Genomic DNA, 19,036 nt, shown 5'->3' with positions numbered 1-19,036 from the left:
CGTGGGTATATTGGTTCCTCTCCTCCACCAATGAGTTCCTTAACGATGGGAACTAAGGAAACATTATCACTGTTAACCACTGATAGAATGTAAAACATAGGACACCTGGCAGGAAATCAAGAGATGTTTGATAAATAGATAAATGAGTGAATGGGTGAAACTACAGTTTCACAGTAATCCTGCCCATTTTGTGTTCAGAATTACCTGCATTCTGTGAATATCAAGAGAACAACTTTTTAAATGATATAAATTATTTTCACCAATAGGAGAAATAATCTAGGAACAGTAAGGGGGGGGATGCAAAAAAGAATTGTGACCAAGTTTTGCTGCATTTGAAAACGAAAAAGAAGTGTTTCTCTGACATCCTAAATTTCCTCATGCACATATCTCAAGCTTAGAGGGACTTATCATATTGGACACATGTCCCTAAGACAAGGAAATGGGGGTTTCAGTATGAGAACTACTTTATGATGCTTGCAAAGAGCTCAGATGGAGAATCTCTCAATCCCCTGTTCCCGAATTAAACATCAACACATGGGAGTCACGCCTGCTGCTCTGCAAGTGACCATGTCTCACACACAAGGCCAAGTCTGTCAGAAGATTAGGCAATGGCCCTTTAGTCCTGGTGTATCTATTACTATGTTTTCATTTACCAGTAACAGAAATCCCCACCCAAACTGGCTGAAATATTAAAGAAGAATTTTTTTAAACCACAGAACTTAAAAACACATGTGATAATGTAGGCTTTAGGTGGGAGTCAGTTGGTGTCCCTGCCATGTCTCTCTGGAATTCTCAAAGCTCCTTCGTCCCCACATATATCAGCTTTGTTCTTGGGCTGACTTTCCTTCATATGATGGGATGGCCACCAGCATTAACTGGTCCCACATACTGCTCTGTTCACAAACATGGAGACACAGCAAGCAAATCACTTTTCGAAGTGATTAAATGAGAGTTTTGAGCTTCCTGAACTTTACTACCCTTTACTACCAATTATGTTGCCAAGGAAAAGCCATGAGCTGATTGTTGTAAGCCTGAGTTACCTGAACCAACCCCTATTGCAAGAACACATACTCGAAACTCGGGGTGGAATCTGTTCTGCCAAAGTGACACAGCTTCTTCTCAAGGGGGAAGGGCTGGAATGAATGATGATCTATGTCATTTTCATACTGTTGAAGAAGGCCCTGAATGCTTTTGCCAACATTCAAATGTTTTAGAGTAGACTTTTGATATATTTGCAGTAAATGCCTTCTAATACTCATGAGTCGTCTTTATCTGCAAGGTATTTGTCAGAGAAACACATTCAGTACTACAAATGACTGACAAGAAATATCCTAGACACCAGTGTTCTAACCACACTACTTTAATTAGTACTGTAAAGGAGAAGTTGTAATAAATAACTTGCTTATATCCTAACAGGTAATAATCTAGTCATGGTAAAATTGGGGAATAAACAGCTTAATATTACCAGACACGTATGGCCATAATTTTAGCCTACAAGCAAGTCCAGACTGTCCTATTATTATGAGATCCATTTGGAAGATTATGCTGTAGCAGGAAGCTATGGAGTTGATACCTGCAGAACTAGAAGACTCTGTCTCTGTACCCACATTTCCTAATATATTCTTCCTCTTTCTCTACAATACAGCACATTGGCCTTTCTATTATTCAGGCAGGCCAAGTTGTTTCCACAGTGAGCCCTTTTCACATTTGCTCTCTCTTCTACCTAGCCTGGTCCTTTGTGCAACTTGTACACTCATAGATTTGTGATCTTTGTTCAAATGTCACCTAACCTATGGTACTCTCCCTGATTATGTGTTCAAAGCATATATCTCTATTCTCATCACAGTCTATAATATTATCATCCTTTATTTTCTTCATAGGACTAATAGTACTTCAGAGTATTATATTTTTACTAAATTTTGCTGTTTTCTATTTTTTAATTTGTTAATTGCCTATATTCCGTATTTAAACCTAAGTTAAATGAAGGCAGCATCTTGGTCTTATTTACTACAATGTCTCTGTATCTGTAATAATGTCCAACAAACACCATTTTTGTAGTGAAAAGTGCAAATAGTTTAGAGTGAGAAGCTGTGATCTGGGTTATGTGATCTAAGTCCTGTCATTCATCATTTTTATGCTGAGATTTTGAATATTTATGATGTATAAGTGAACTATTGTATAGGGAAGCTCCTTGAAAGTTATAAAAATTCTATGCACTTCAAATTCTTTCTGTAATAATCAAGTTTTTTGATGGATGGATAGATGGCTAGATAGACAGACAGAAAGACATGGCTGAATATGTTAACAGAAACTATGATAATAGCATGCCACCAAATAGCTTACCTAAAAATTAAATAAATAAAAACTTGTTAGGAAATAGCAAATAGTTGATAATAGTTGCCATAGCTATTATTTACTGGGTGCTAACTAAACATATGCAGGGGATTGTGCTAAATTCTTTGTGCAATTTCTCTGTTTTAATCCTCACTAACAACTTAATATGTTGCCAATTTACACATTGATGCACAGAGAGATTAAGCGAATCCTCGAGGTCACACAGACCTTAAATTGTAGTGCAGGGACTTGAACCAACTTTGTCTGACTACAAACACTGTGGGGCTCTCAAATTATTACAGATATCTCAGATATTACATGCTGTCTCCGCATCTGATCTGAAAGTCTCTAAGAACCTTCACATTTTCTTGTCTACTAAATGAATGTGATCTCTCTGGAAAAATACCTAAAGTGATTGGTGTTACTCAAAAGAGTTGCTGAAAGCAATAAGATCTAGAGTGGAGAATAAAAATTGAAAAGCAAAAGGTCATTCAGAGACTCAACCTTCTTCCTTTCCTTTTATGAGTAATTTAAAAGAAAACAGATAGGCTTTTTTTCATTGAAATGATACGTCTTCATCTCCTCCTCTTCTTCATCATTGTCCTCGTCTTCCACTCCCCCTTTCCCCTTCTCTTTTGCCTTCCCTCTTCTTCTTTCTTCCTCCTCTTTACTATATTTTACTCTTAGCCCCTCCATCCTTCTTTTTCTCTTTTTCCTTTTGCTGAGACCTCACTCACACTCATAGACTTGAATATCAAGTCTACTATGAGCAGTCTCCATCTCCTTGATTAATACTAATAAGAAAAAGATCCCCTGTCTGGGAAGCTATTTGAGAATAGTATGTCTCGGTTCACCTTCTCAGTATACTTCTTCTTCCACCTCCTACACACACACACACACACACACACACACACACAAGTACTTTCTTACTCTGGGCCTAGGAGAAGGGACACAAAGGTCCTCTGACCTAGTACCTGAATAACTTGGGTCTTATGTGATAAAGAATTGAGAAGATTTTAAGGTTAATTACTCCAAAAACGTCTAAATTTTCTGACCCCAAAGAGTTACATTCCCTATACCAAAAGCACTCATGAGCCTCCTGAATTAGTCATAGTAATCTGACTGATTGTCTCTATTTAAGGAACCCTTCCCCTTCTCTTTCTCACCTCCCCTTCTTGAAACAGGCTAGCCCTCATATTGCCTTTAGGTCTCAGTTTCCCTGAGATTGGTCCAGATGCCCTGACCTGTGCTTCCCTAGCACACTTAATCATGCCAGCATAGCACATACTACACTTTACTGAAATATCATCTTTTATATTCCCCTCATCAACACTCACTGTTCTTTGGGGGATGCTTATTAAAGAAACAGTGAATGAATTAAAGGATGAATTCTAGAGTAGAAGATTTCTCTATATCCATTGTTGCAGCATTTAGATATTATTTTCACTTCGGACCTCACCTTTTAGATAAACCAAAAGAAGACACAAATGCTTATCTCACTGCAATTGAAAGAACTGACAAAGAGAGACTGGAAGAGATTCATTTCAATGAATGGTCACAGCCTTGAGTGATCACCATTTCATTATCTGAAGAATCTTACACTTGCACACTTCCCTCACCTATAATTAACAATCACTTAATCATTTATTAATAAAATAGCATGTTAAGCAAGACACTGTGTTAAATAATGTGAGATATAGAGAAAGCTAATTTTTGCTTCCAGTGCTCATCCATCTACTGAAGGTAATATATGCATGGCTATGAAAAACAGCAATACAAAGATAGATTTTAAGTAGCAGCTAGCTGCTATAGCCATAAAGGACCATGACAATGATAACCGTTGATTAGGGTAGTGAGAAAAATCCTCAAAGCTGGAAAATCTTAAAGTGGTCTTAGATTAAATAACAGAAGGCCAGACTAGAATGGAAGCTGGAAGAACTATCTTTATTGATTTGAGGACCTAGGTAGAAAAAAAATTCAATTTTTTTCAATAAAAAAATTTTTTTTAATTTAATAAAAAATCCATTCAATAAAAAAAATTTTTCAATAAAAAAAATTTTTTAAGAAAAGGTAATTCATCTATATCTGAAACCTACTTTTTATATTTACCAATGAATAAATAGAAATTTAATGTCAGAATAAAGTCTCAGGGATCCCCTCTTCCTGTCCTTAGGAATATTACAATGGGTTTTATACAACTACATACTGCTTCTAACATAGTTAGAGTGATTTTAAAGTCTTGAAGGACTTAGAAACCTACTTGTTCTATGTAATTATATGAAATAAGTATTTTTGAAGAGACAACCATATAACTCAAACACTATTTTTCTCCACGGAAACACACAGCATCACCTTTCACTTGTGTAAGCAAATAAATTATAATCTTGACTACGGTATTGTTTGCAGCAATTTAATTTTTTCTGAACATAGCTCTTATTCTATTATAACGCTTGAATGATTCACATGCAATGTTTCCAATCTACTTTTCTTGGCTTGTGAAACTTTTTAACAAAATGTTAGCATTTGCAGGCACCAGATGTTTTGACACAAGGAGAAGCAAAATGTAAATTTTAATCCATGCTAGGAACAATAGGCTGCAGGCACCTTTTTCTTATTACATGAATTATATTTAACCACATTGTGGTCAGTCCTATCAAAATCATCACCATCTAGAATGCTGTACTCTTGTCTTATGGTTGCCAACTAATGAAATTGATATATATTTAACATGATGGGTATCCAGTCCTTAACCCATAAACCTTATTGTATTTTACCACTTAACCACCCCACAGCTAGAACTCTGCAGGCGATAATAATAATAACAATGTTTTAGGTGGGTTTCAATATTCCTTTTGGTGGTCAATAAAATCAATGTTTGTAATATATTTAAAAGGTTTATAGCTGCAAACATCACTTGTTTTAACAAAAACATTAAAACTTGTTACAACTTTCTTCATTTTTTCCATCTTTTTGACTCAACTCAGAGTAAGGGGTGTGTGTATGTGTGTATGTGTGTGTGTGTGTGTGAGTGTGTGTGTGTTTCTAGCAGAAGGGATTTGCGGATAGCTTCAAATGTTGCCTACATGTAGGTTCCAATAAAAAAATAACATAAGAATAGCATATTCTTATATGTGGAGTCTTTCCTAGTATCAAGAGATTAGAAGACTTTTTTATAAGATCCCACATAGGCAGACATGTGTCTGTATCCAAATACACCACATATGTACATACACATACAATAAACAATCAAGTATAGAACCCATTCAGTCATCCTTTTTTCAGTCTATGTAGTGTCAGAAAATCATCCTGACTTACCTGTACCTTATTAGAGTGGTTATTCCTTTCTACACAGAAATCATTGCATTGATCAGTATTTTTGGCATTGATAATGCATTAAGAAAAAAATTTATCTGATATAACATTTTAAAAAAATCAATGAACCTATATTTGAACACAGAATAGCATCTTTTTATAGTCAACTCAGAGCCATCCTTTTTATTATTTCTGAGGCAGGTGTGTAGAAAAAAATTCACAAACATGGTATTAAATATTAGAAAGTCTTAACATTTAACTGAAATTCTTATTAATTTCATTATCAAGGGATAGGTCTAGTCAATACCAATTAGCAGCTTTAAAATGTTTTACATATTAAAATACAGTATTCTGTTTATCCTAGATTGTCTGGGGACTATCTAGTATATTAAAAGATTTTGCAGAGTTTCTTAGTGATTTCATTGCTACAAGTATGCCTGTTAGCAATTTTGCAACATTTTGATGAACATTTTCCATAAATCAAAATCATAACAGCTTAAGAAGCAGATGGCAGGAGACTATATTTTAAAATGTAACAATTACTTTCATTAATAAGGAAATACTGGATTACTGTTTTCAGCATGGACTATGAAGTAAGCAGTTGTCAGTTGTGAAGTCTCATGGCTGTTAAGTATCCTTTCAGATGATTAACCCACATTCTATATTTTCCAGTGCAATCTACACACAAAGGCAGAACAAAAAGTATGTTAAAGCATTTAATGATTCTATGCTTTCATTTTATACATATGCAAAGAAAATTTCGGTACATTTTTTAAAAGTATGTGTATAAGCATTCATTTATGTGTTAGAGAACACCAGTGCTCTCTATTTTCTTAGAAAATAAGACATTACTTTGTTATTAAAAATGAAAAATAGCAATAGTTACAAATTCTACAGTCTTATTATACTAACAATGTTTTCTTGATCTAACCAATGTTAGATTAAAATTATATGAATATTACTTCAGCTATTCATATATATAAAATGCTATTAAAGTCAAAGATTTTTAACTACATTGTTATTATTAAGATTAAATAGCTGAATTAATTGTAGCCTTGTATGCCATAAGCAACTGCAGTGCATTTAGATGAGATCCTTGAATTTAGTTAGCTTTTAAACTTCAGTAGTCATGTAGTAAAGAATAATATAATATGTAACTTCCTGATTGCATATAATTCTTTCAGCGTATTTCGCATATTTCCTATTTTGTTTGTTATATATAATCACCAGCTTTAAACGATATACAAATAAAATTTATTTCTGTAGCAAAAGCAAAGTTGAAAATACAGAACTTTTGAAATAAAATGGTAGTGCAGGAATAGGAGAGGTAGAATTGGAAACACAAACGTCTTTAACTTTATTCTTGAAGCATGTTGGATAAATGTAGGAAAAAAGATATATTACTGAAGATTTCATCAGTAGAAAACACAATAGAAATCATTTGGATATGTAGAAATACATACACAGATCCCTTTACAAGAAAAAGATTAAAAGTTCCCTTTTATGTATAAAGCAGCAGATAGCAGTATTTCATCATTAAATTGGTTGAATCCAGTGGGAGGTGTTTTTAATCAAAATAATTATTTTCTGATGATCTCCTATATACTAAAATTCTCTATGACTCTCACAGAAAACAAATGTAGCACAGAAAAATTTTAAGAAAACTATTTTTATCATTTTGAATACTTTGTTTACAAATTAGAAATCATACAAATGATAAGATATGGGTGTATACAATGAATAATGATTACAGAAAGGTCATAAGATGCATTAGATCAGCAACACTCTAAATGTATTATTTATTAAGTAAATGAAATGAAACCTCTGTATATGTAACTTACACTAACTCAAATTGACATCTTGTATTTATCAACAAGCAGGGCACCAGAAGGGCAAAGGATGTAATTCCATGTAGCAGATATAGGCTGTACCATTATCAATACTGAAGCAAAATTCAATCCTTCAGGTATTTTCAAGAAACCCAGATGGTTGATCTAGTGTTGATAACATAGCAAAAGATTAATTGATTCCAGTTTTCATCTACATCTTAGATATTATAAGGTCGATAAATATCAGCCTAGAGATATTGTAAAAACATTGGAACATTTAGTTTTGCCATTTATCTAAATATCAAAATTCCACGATACCAAAGCAGCAAAAAATATTTTCATGATACTTTGAAGTATAAGAAAATTCAAGCATGGCTCAATCTATCAAAACAAAGAAAAAAATAAATTCTTTTTTACCTTGTGTAATCTAACTTCTCCCCTGACAATGAAGGTAAATGAGCACACCAATCAAGAAACTCATTATGTCTATTTTTTTTTAAGTAAGAGCTATTAACTATTTTATTTACAGTCATATGAGTGGAAAAGAATGAGTTTAAGAAGGAGGAGAAAGGCTATTTCTCAATGTCCCCAGCTCATCGGGCTATTTATTATTTAGAGCTCTTGTACCCACATCTAGAAAGCTATAGTCACTGACTTCACATCTGTAAACTGAGAAAATATGATCTGTACATATATTCTCCAGTTGTGGGGAAAATTCAATAAGAAAGGACACTAAGAAGAAAAAAATATGAAAAGCTACATCTACTCGTAAGAGGCCCTTGTTATTTTAAGACAACTGGGAGTTGGAAAGGTTGTTTAGTGTGAGTCCACGAAAAGGAAGCCAATATTTTAGAGAAAAAAGATTGCATGGGACCTTATCTTGAAAAGATAACTAAAAATAATTTTTAAATTGTTTTATTTAATTCTTAACAAAGTTTTTATTATTATAGAAATTATGTAATAATTATTTGAATGAACAAGGCTCAGTTAATTGTGTATTAATAGTTCAGTGGTAGCTGATATTTTCTGTGACAAAATTATTTGGTAAACAATATGCTTCTTTTACTGTTGTAAGTCTCATTTCTGAAAACATATTGTAGGCATCAATTTTCCCAAGGATCACTCTTGATTCTTAGATATTCAAATAATTTGCCTGTGAATTTACATTATTTCTACTTTTATATATATATATATAAAGTTATATATATCTATATAACTTTAAAATGTTATTGTCAGATGGTTACAACATCTATGTATCATAGAGAAACTGACCCATAAATGTATAAGCATATAACAGAGGCATATATATAACAGGGGATGTTAGAAAGGGGCTACTTTATAAGTGAACAACTTCTTTAGTGAATAGTTTAGTGTTTGGTACACTTTCACTTACCTATGCAACCTTATCATTTCTGGGGCTGGGATAATGATATTCAGATAACTAGGGCTCCCTCCTCCATCATTACATATGACATTAACTGTACACTTAGCTCTTGATAGATACATAGCTACTATGCTATCAATTGAGCAACAGACCTGATGTGGGAGTTCTTCATCTGTGATCCAAGGAGATATTCAGGAGATCCCCCACACCTCTTAACACATACAAATTTTGGGATATATATATATATATATATATATATACAAAATATATACATACATATATTCCATATTTTTCCAGGGAGAAAGTCTATAACTTTCAATAGATTATCAAGGCCTTAAAAGTTAAGAACTAATGACTAAAATTAATTTTTTAATTTACTTCAGTTGACTGTGACACAACACTACTCTTCACTCTGTCTTTAAAAATCCATTACCTGTTTTACAATCCGCTGATAGTTATTATAATCTGTAAGTAGTAGCAAATATTATTACCCTTTACAGATCTCCTTCATCCAGACTCTACCATCCTGTGTCAAACCATTCACTAGCTACGATTATGAGAAATGGCTTTCAAGGCTGAGTAGTAGTATTTTAGCAGAATGGAAAATGACAGAGTAAAGAAATCCTCAGTGTAAGTTTTCTCAGAATATGAAGAAATTAGAATAATGTATAAAATGAGAACAGAAATTAGCCTCTATCTAGAATGATGTGTTTTCCATTGACTTCAAGATATATTCCTTCTCTATGATTTGCAATGTTAACTTATCAACTCGGATAATAAAGTGGAATTTTGTCATAAAGTATAAAATGTTCTCTTGAAAATTCTTGAGGAAATGTATCTTATGGCTCTCTTTCACGTGATCTATTTCAGATGAATTTATCTATCTGGCTTTGACAACTATTCCTATAAATTAAGAGTTTTTTCATGTCAAAAAATGAAAATTATTTTAATTCTCCAAACTCTGAGCTAATTGTAAGCTAAGCCTGAGATAATAAGCACACCATAAAGATCTAATATTTTCCACTTTCATTAGCATTAAAATCTCAAATTTTGTGATGACGTATTTTTCATGTAATACCTGAAGCACCCTTTCAAAAGTTTATCCCAAAGTTAATATTCATGAAAGATTACATGTCAATCACATTAGTAATATACAGTAGCATTTTAGTTTTTAGGCTTCTTCCTCTTAATAAAGAAATCTATTCCTGCTACATCATTTCATCTTGGTTTTCAAGGGCTTTCATAACTTGTCGCCAGTATTTTTCAGGACTCCGAACAGACGTCTTCTAGGGTGGTCAGATCTTTCTAATGAATGTATCATGAAGACACTTCCCCAACTTATTCTCGCTTTTATCATTTGGTTGATATTATTCACCTGTATAGCCTCCCCTCCACCAAATGTATGCTTTTTTTTTTTTTTTTTTCAAATGTATGCTTTTTAAAAGAAGTTAAATTCTGCTATGCCCACACATTTTTGTGATTCTCCAATCTTCATTTTTAGTTTTTCTGACCTCCTGTATTTGCAGCTTATGCTGCACCATGTAGGCTTTAATTTTAAATGTCTTCTATCTTTTGTTGTGGTTTCTCATGCAGTCATTTTAACTCCCTGAGGAATAAGACCATATTTTGCTCATCTGTTCTATATTTTCACAGAACTTACTGCCATTTTGAGTATCCCTCCATAAATACTCATTGATCAGATAATCATTCATGCAGGTCTAGCACAGAGTAACATCCTTGGTAAGTCAATTCCCAATGCTTTGAAGAAGCTCAAGAGAGAATAATTTGAGTGAAGCACCATAGATATAAATAATAAATGCTAACAAGGCTAACAGAGATCGTAGGGTACTCTAAGTACTCACAGGAATAGAACTTTATCCTCTGCTCAGAGCTGAATGTAATAAGAAAGATTTTTTGTTTTACTAATTATTTTGTCAGTTGGCAATCCAGTTTTCAGTATTTCATCAATTTGGAGCAAAATTGTATCAACTAATTAATTTAAATGCAATTTTGGAAACAGTGATAATTTTTATTTAACAAATTAACAAATTGTCCTAGTAGGGGGGCTTTCGATATTTTATTTGCTGAAACTGATTATCCAATATCTCTTCTTGATAAAGTAAAAAGGATTTGGAGTGCAATTTCAGATGCTGATTAGAAAATCAGAAGAATGAAGGGGGAAAAAAAGAACATGTATTATCTGCATTGTGTACCTGTTTGGGGGGGCGGTGGGTATGCTTGTGTGAAGCGATAACAATTCTAGCCAGTATTCTTGAGGACAGCATTCAATGTGTTCTTTTTCTGAACAGAGCATGTCTCCATAAATATGCAAAGATGCTTTTAGAGTTAGTGTGATTGAACTGACCAAGGGAATTAGAGTCTAATTTTAGAATCCTAAGTTTTTATAAATATTCTGTATTTTATTGTGGAAAATTCTAATGTTTATTGTAGATTCACTTTTCAATTATAAGTGGTAGATAATCTATTTTTTAATTAGTTCCCCTATAAGGCTTGAACTTTAGACAACTATCCCCCAGACAGTGGAAAAAAGGCAATGAACAACCAGATCTGTTGATCTTGATTCTTGAAAATTAACATTGTCAGAGCTGAATAGGAAGGAGACAGAAGTAAGAAAATGTATATTTCAGAAGGTCTATTCTTTGCAGTCTGTTAGTTCCAATAGTACACCACCAAGTCACTACTTTTAAAATATCAGTAGAGAGCTTTTTCTTATGTTGTGCCTCTTTCCAGGAAAACAAAATTTAAGTAGATTTGGACTCAGAGAAAAAAAATCTTTTTTGCTCTTAATAATTCTTCGACACTGTGCTGCTTCTTCCTGTGAATTCTGTTGTTTCTAACCAATCAGTTTTTCATGAACAATATATTCCTTTCAGAAAAATTGAGCCAAAGCAATATATGAAACACAGAACTTCACTGCATAGCACCAGCATAGAATTGATTCCCAGTTGATGAATTGAGCCTGTTTATTTCTTATAAGTCATCACCATCATCTGAGCTAAAGCTACTTCTCCTACTGCTCTCTTTGGAAACTGCAGGGGAAGTGGCAGATAGCAGAGGATCTGTTCCAAATGGAGATATTGTGTCATCCAGTAGCATGTCATCCAATCTTTGTTCCTCCTTCAAAGCCGCACTAAATGATAAATCTGTGAAGTGTGACAAAGGATCAGAGAAGGCCATAGCTTGATCACAGAGCTCAGGGCTTGTCCCCTGAGACAGAACCAATTGTTGGCAATAGTCTACTGAATTCTGCTCAAGATGGGCCTGTTGTTTGGTGATGTGAGCACCTAAATCAACTGTGCCAAGTGAAGCCAGCGTTGGCAGACCATGAGCACGAGCCTGTATTTCTAGTTCCTGCAATTTCAAACAAGAATAATTAAATAACGACTTTGAAAGTAAACTCAACTCTATAGAATAAGCCACAAATAGATTTAAAATATTAACAAGCACTCAAAATGAAGACTAATACATATTATAAATATTCTTTGCAAATAACAGAGTGTGGTATATTTCTAATGCCTGAAAAATAACCCTGAGGAAAATACTCAGATTTTAAAAAACTACTCAGATTGTTCGTTAAAGGAATACATGACATATAATGGTCCCATAGTGGCTTAGGCTACAGTACAACTATTTGGAGATAGTGGAAATCTTCCAGTCATTCTTCCTGATTAATTTCTCTCTATAGGTCCATTTCATGGAAACAGGAGTGTTTTACCTGGCAGTAAGCTTGCTCACATATTAAAGAAAAAATCTTGAGGCTTATGAAAACCTATATTCTGAGATTTTGTGTCACATGAACAGATGAGGAGTAACAATATAAACTGGCATAATATGCCTTAAGGCAATGAAATCCATAGCAATGTTACTATAGAAATAAAAGGGGGAGAGGAGAACTTAATGTCCAATATTATCCAGAGAAACAAAGGTTCTGCTTATTATTATTTTTTGACTGGGATAATATTTGTGTGTTTATAAAATTGATTCTACTTTCTGCATTTTTGCAATTAGTTATTGTCATTCATTATATACTTTTAAAGCCAACTTGATCCTAGATTTCTAATCAAAACCTAATTGAATCAATCTAATTCATGAACTTCTAAAAGGCAATAAAATTATCCTTGGGAAGAAAAAATAATTGTTAATGAGAAAAAAATAAATGAGACCAATGAATAAAACTGATGAAGGATAAGTCATATGTAAGCTACATGGTTCATGGCAACGTTCTTATAAAAACCTGAATCCGGAGTAGAAGGCGCCTGTTAGCCTGCTCTAATTTCTTCTGTCTGTGTTCTAATTCTCGAGCTCTCTGTTGTTCTTTTTGTAGCCACTTGATGTACTCCACTGATGCTTTTAGAATAGTTCCTTTGTTCCAGCGCATATCACTGTAGAAAGGAGAGATAACCTTTTCACAATTGTGCATGTCAGCAGAATTCATAAGAACTTACAAAATCTTTCACATTAATATGAAATAATGATTTACATGACTATTATTCACTCTTAGATATTATTGCTTCTGAATAGAAATTTTAATAGAATAGTTAAGAAGCCCTTATATAGTAAAATTAATCCCAGAATGAAAATAAGTGTCAAAAGAAAGTAATAAAGTGACTTTTTGTGGGAGAGCTAAATGCAATATCATGATTCTACCATTACAGTTTTTATATTTTTAGTGAAAATTGCTTTTATTATTAACTCTGAGATTAAAATCTATGTGCAGTATTTCTGCATTAATGAACGAGGAAATGTACATTACTGAGGACTTAAGCCTAAATTTTTAAAGATCACTTCAAATGCACCAATCTTTTAACCTACTTTCTATAAGGTTGCTTTTATGCTTCTAGGAAAAGAAAAATAAAGTCCCTCCTGAATGGTGATCCTGAGTAATTGTGAAACAAATTGGAGTTTGGCAACATCACTTTATGCAATAGAGCAAAACTTTCTAGAGTCATTAGGCAAATTTTTCTGCACAAAAAGCATCAACTTTTTTTAAAAAAGCTGGATATCTATTTTTAAGTAAGTGTACAATAAGTAAATACAGTTGAACATTGCCAATAATCTTCAGACTGTAGCATAGAAAAAATATTTTATTAAAACTTATTTTTAGACAGGAGAGATGATAAATTTGGAACTACAGACAGGCTACTGAGTTTAATATCTAAAAACATACATCAATATATTTAATACTATCTGACAATTCATAATATGTATGGAGAATAGGGCCAAACTGATTGCTAAAAGTTAATCAGAGCTGTTGAAAAATCTGGATGAATTTTCCATTTAGAATCATGAGATTTCTTTTAATACAACAGAAAGTAAACTTGTAGGGAAAATTTTAAAAGACATTACACTGCATGTATTTTTGGTTTACGTGATCTACATGAAATACATGGAACTTAATATGTATTTATTAAATGTTCAGAAGTGGGAAAATGTAGTTTATGAACCTGACTGGCATGTGCCTCATTGGAAGTTCAGGTTAGACGACAATTCCATTAGCTGTAACAAATTAAAGGAAGATACATTATTCTACCACAGGTGAAAATGCTTACTAGGTGAGAATGCTGGAATAAGCCATCTTCTACTGAAAAGCACCAAACCATTGCCACGTCTGTCTCAAGCTTGAAAATGCTTTGTCAGTTCTCTGTGGCCACTACAGCTGTTAATATCTTTCCAAGCACAGTGAATTATCTAGTGGTGGGAAGGGTAGGGGGAAAAGAGGCTACTTTTGTCATTAAACCAAGAAGTTATCTGTCACTGAAAAGTGTAGTGAACTCCTGAGTTAAAACTCTAAGCAGCAACAGGAGCCTAAAGGCCCTAATTTTGTTTTATTTCTTCTCATGGGAAGAAAAACTTGAAGGACAGAAGGAATAGGATGAAAACAATAACCCTAGTCAACTTTGAAGTTTAAGGTACTGTTTATTTAGATTTAAAATAAACCTTCAAAGTTGTGGTAGATCCATCCACCTCACTACAAATAACTCAATTTCATTTCTTTTTATGGCTGAGTAATATTCCATTGTATATATGTCCCACATCTTCTTTATCCATTCATCTGTCGATGGACACTTAGGTTGCTTCCATGTCCTGGCTATTGTAAATAGAGCTGCAATGAACATTGTGGTACATGACTCTTTTCGAAGTATGGTCTTTCTCATACAGAATGAAGTCAGTCAGAAAAAGAAAAACAAATACCATATGCTAACACATATATATGGAATCTAAAAAAAAAAAATGGTTCTGAAGAACCTCGGCCAGGACAGGAATAAAGACACAGACATAGAGAATGGACTTGAGGACACGGGGAGGGGGAAGGGTAAGCCAGGACGAAGTGAGAGAGTGGCATGGACATATATACACTATCAAATGTAAAACTGATAGCTAGTGGGAAGCAGCCACATAGCACAGGGAGATCAGCTCAGTGCTTTGTGACCACCTAGAGGGGTGGGATAGTGAGGGTGGGAGGGAGAGGCAAGAGGGAGGAGATATGGGGATATATATATATGTATATGTATGGCTGATTCACTTTGTTATAAAACAGAAACTAACACACCATTGTAGAGCAATTATACTCCAATAAAGATTAAAAAAAAAAAAGTTGTGGTAGAAAACACACAATGGGTTTTGCTACAATATCTACTTGATGTCATTTCACTAAATGTTTTAAAAGTTCACTCTATTTAAAGCCATTTTAATATATGAGGTTTCTTCTGAAAATATTTCAAGTTTTCCAAATATATTAAAGAGATGTTTACCTCTCTCCCAAGATAATTTCATGCAGTTAGGCATTAAAAAACATTATATATGACATTATACTATAAACACTAACACATACAAAGACATACCTAAGGAGTGAATGTTGATACCGGCTTTTCATTTTCTACAAAATAATTTTCTTTGAAGAACTTACATCGTTGAGAAAGTTAAAAGCTTGAATGTATATAGGGCTAAAGCAGGTAACAGAAATATGTAAGTTGGAGTAAGAATGCTGCCAGGCAAAACTATGGAAAATGTACAATCTGTTGTCATCTTAGGGGTGCCCATTCACTTAGAAGCATTAAAAAAATAAAAAAGAAAGAAAACACCAAGACACGTCTGATTCTTCTTGCTTTGATCAACATTTTATAACTTCTGATTTAGAAAGTCTTGTTAGGTCTCATTTACTACCTCAACTGCCATTCTTACACAAAGGCCAGAGAAAGTTCTGACTGTAGAAGATAAAAAAAATCAATACAAAAATACCTTAATTTTATATATAAAAAAGTAGAAAGAAAAGAATAATTTGATAGCACAACTAGAATAATTCATGCTCTGTTGGCATTTTTATATCTACAAATATGATTTTTTTGTAAATATGATTAAAAGCACATATGAAGTAAATCACTACCACACATCTGTAGAAATGCTTCACTTTTTGTATTTGCTAGTTTTGTTTGGTTTTATTTTTCACTGACGGTTAAGAGACTGTGTGCTTTTCATTTCATTTTCTCAACATATATACCTCAACAATAGCTCTTTACTATAGTTTTTCCCTTCTGACCATACTATTTTGACCCAGCAAAGAAGAAAGAAGTACAAATTTCTGAATGTTTTTCATACACAAAAATGGCAACTTCATAGAATTCAAAATGCTTTCAGGTATTAGCTTTCATTTGCTAAGCCAAACTGTAAGTTGATTCTAGCCATGAGCTGGAAAGGTCCTCAGAGCCTTTTTAAAACCAAAGCTTCAGAGTTCCTGCTACTTGCCCAAGAGCATGCGGTGTTTAGAAGATGAGTCCTAGGTCTCCTCTCTCAGTTCAGTGCTGTATCTGCAAATCTGTGGCTTTCCCACTTTTTCAAATGCATCTGCCATAAGAAATGTGTTTTCTATTGTGACCCAGCACGCTCTTTGTACTTATAACAGCAACAAAGGTTTCATGAGGTATTACTATCCTTCTAACGTGTAATATGTTATACTCTGATGTTTTCAGTGCCTACATATAATATAATAGAATTAAAACAATTAATAATTCCTCTTTCTGAAATCCACAAAGAAGAGAAAGTCCCTTAAGAATACTTAAAATGAAGCTTTCCCAATTATGGTCCCTTTCAGATGTGATTCTGTGATAAATTGATTTTCCATATTCTAGATCAGGGGTAGACAAACTATAGCCTGCAACCTGTTTTTGTCAATAAAGTTTCATTGGATGCAGTCATGTTCTTTCATATATATATTGTCTATGTCTGCTTTCACGCTACAATGGTAGAGTTGAATAATTTTGAGAGACTTTATGCTCACAAAGCTTGAAATAATTACTATCTGGCCCTTTAGAGGAAAAGTTTTCCATCCCCTGTTCTGGACAATGAATTAGAACCAGAAAGGAGCCATTTTACAACCAAAGCTTCTATAAAAATGTAGAGTAATAATTATCCCTCACACAAGCTTTATAATTTTTAAGATATTCTCATACATATTACTTGATTTTATTTTTATAAAAACCCAGCCATATAGTTGGTGCTTTACAGGCATGGTGACATCTAAAGATGTTCAGTCAGGCTTCAGAGTCCAATTTTAGAGTCTCATCTGTTTTCTGCATATAACCTGGGCCTGGCACTACCTGGGTTAGCTCTACCGGTTAGAAGGGAAGCTCTCTTAACTGACCTTATCTAATCACTTTCAGGATTAATTAATGTTCTCCATTCCCTTTGTGATACTCACTGACTGTTGACAGAACAAAGCAGACACTAGGCTACTTTCTGAGACACGCAGGTACTTCTGTTATCCTTGTGGTGACATGTGCTTACTGACAGGCTGTTAAATGAATGCCCATTGTACTTATTATTGTGATAGTATAATTAAATTATGTGTATGTTAACTAATGAAATACGAATGCAAAAGAAGAAAAAGCATTTATAAAGATAGCTATTGTTCTTAGGAAAAGTATATTAAAAGCTTTGGAAAAACTCAAGTAAAATGTCAGTAGAGATAGGTTGCTAAAAAATATGCTGTAAGAAATTAGAGTGCAAACATTAAAAAATATCCATCTACACTTAGGTGGTTGGCCCTTAGGTTTTTGTTTTATCTTTAAGAAATTGAAATAGACTACACATTTTTGTGCAGTTTATGTAAGAAAGAAAAATTGAAACACATTCAAACTAAAAGGTCTTGGTCTTACATCAAATGTTTGGTGAATAAATGTGCATTTATATTTTAAGTGTTAAAAAAAGTCTTATCTGGAAAATGGATGTTCCCTTCTGCTAACAGAAAGAGTTGCATGCTTAGAGACTTCAAAAGATTTGAAAATTATTGGTAGGACCTACACCAAGATTGAGTTCTTCAGACTTTCTGTCCAGTGCTCTTTCTGCCATTCTACTGGAGATGCCTTCACTATCTACTATGCCCATAAGAATAAATATGGCATTCCCTTCTATTATAAATGGATGAATTGTCCAAGTGAACTAGCACATTTACATTTAGGGAAAGAATACTTTCAAATTTCACAAATATCACTTTATCAAACATCATCATTTCTGAATAATGGATTTTTGCCAGTATCTGGAGAGTCCAGTTCTCAGTCTGAACAAAACATTTTTTTCTAGTCATTATTAATGCTACAATGTTTTCATGTTTTTAGAGAAACACTTAACATGCTAAATTGATATTTTGTTTTATCAACTATTTCTTGAAATTTACAACCTCAATCATCTTGTTTAACTGACTTTGTGACTGTATGACACCATAACCTAGCTGAAAATTTAATTGCAATAACCAATTATTGACTGGCATCAATCAGCCTGTTTTTACAATTCTATTTTTTCTGCTTGCATATCGCCAGAATTTTGGAACCTCTGAAAATTCAACATTCCAATTTTCACGTACACATAAATCTTAAATTGGAAGGAGTGCTATAATCATAAATTGAGGATGCCAGTCAGTATCATGAAAGCATTTGGTACTACCACTAAATTTGCAAATATTGGTGCCATACAGAAAAATCCACTAAATACTGAGAAGAAATAATTTACTTATTTCCTATAGCTCAATAGGACAAGTGTTAGTAACAACGTTGATGCTTAATAACTGTCAGCCTTGAATAGATATTAAAAAATGAGACCAGCAGTAGCCTTATCTTTACCACAGCTGGTTAGTTTCCTAGTCTTTGGTTCTCCCCTCCCCCTC

The 19,036-nt window shown here is 33.4% G+C and overlaps 1 protein-coding gene across 3 annotated transcripts in view; it reads right to left on the bottom strand.

Annotated features, from left to right (window-relative positions):
- Positions 1 to 5,832: 5,832 nt before the first annotated feature.
- TFEC (transcription factor EC) overlaps positions 5,833 to 19,036 on the bottom strand; it is a 76,247-nt gene continuing 63,043 nt past the window's right edge. For 2 of the 3 annotated variants that reach the window (XM_024757821.1, XM_024757822.1), the window contains 2 exons: positions 13,115 to 13,262; positions 6,882 to 12,231 (listed from right to left, as the gene is read on the bottom strand). In XM_024757821.1, the coding sequence (XP_024613589.1) occupies positions 11,851 to 12,231; positions 13,115 to 13,262 (529 nt within the window). In that variant the 3' untranslated portion in view covers positions 6,882 to 11,850. Of the gene's footprint in view, positions 6,325 to 6,881; positions 12,232 to 13,114; positions 13,263 to 19,036 lie in introns of those variants that run through there. The other variant, XR_003004909.1, reaches the window with a different exon arrangement.

This window comes from Neophocaena asiaeorientalis, unplaced genomic scaffold, assembly GCF_003031525.2.
Source record: "Neophocaena asiaeorientalis asiaeorientalis breed wild unplaced genomic scaffold, Neophocaena_asiaeorientalis_V1.1 scaffold116, whole genome shotgun sequence".
In the NCBI taxonomy this organism is placed as follows: Eukaryota; Metazoa; Chordata; class Mammalia; order Artiodactyla; family Phocoenidae; genus Neophocaena; species Neophocaena asiaeorientalis.
Note: the sequence above shows the minus strand (reverse complement) of the source record. Positions and strands in the feature narration are given on the sequence as shown.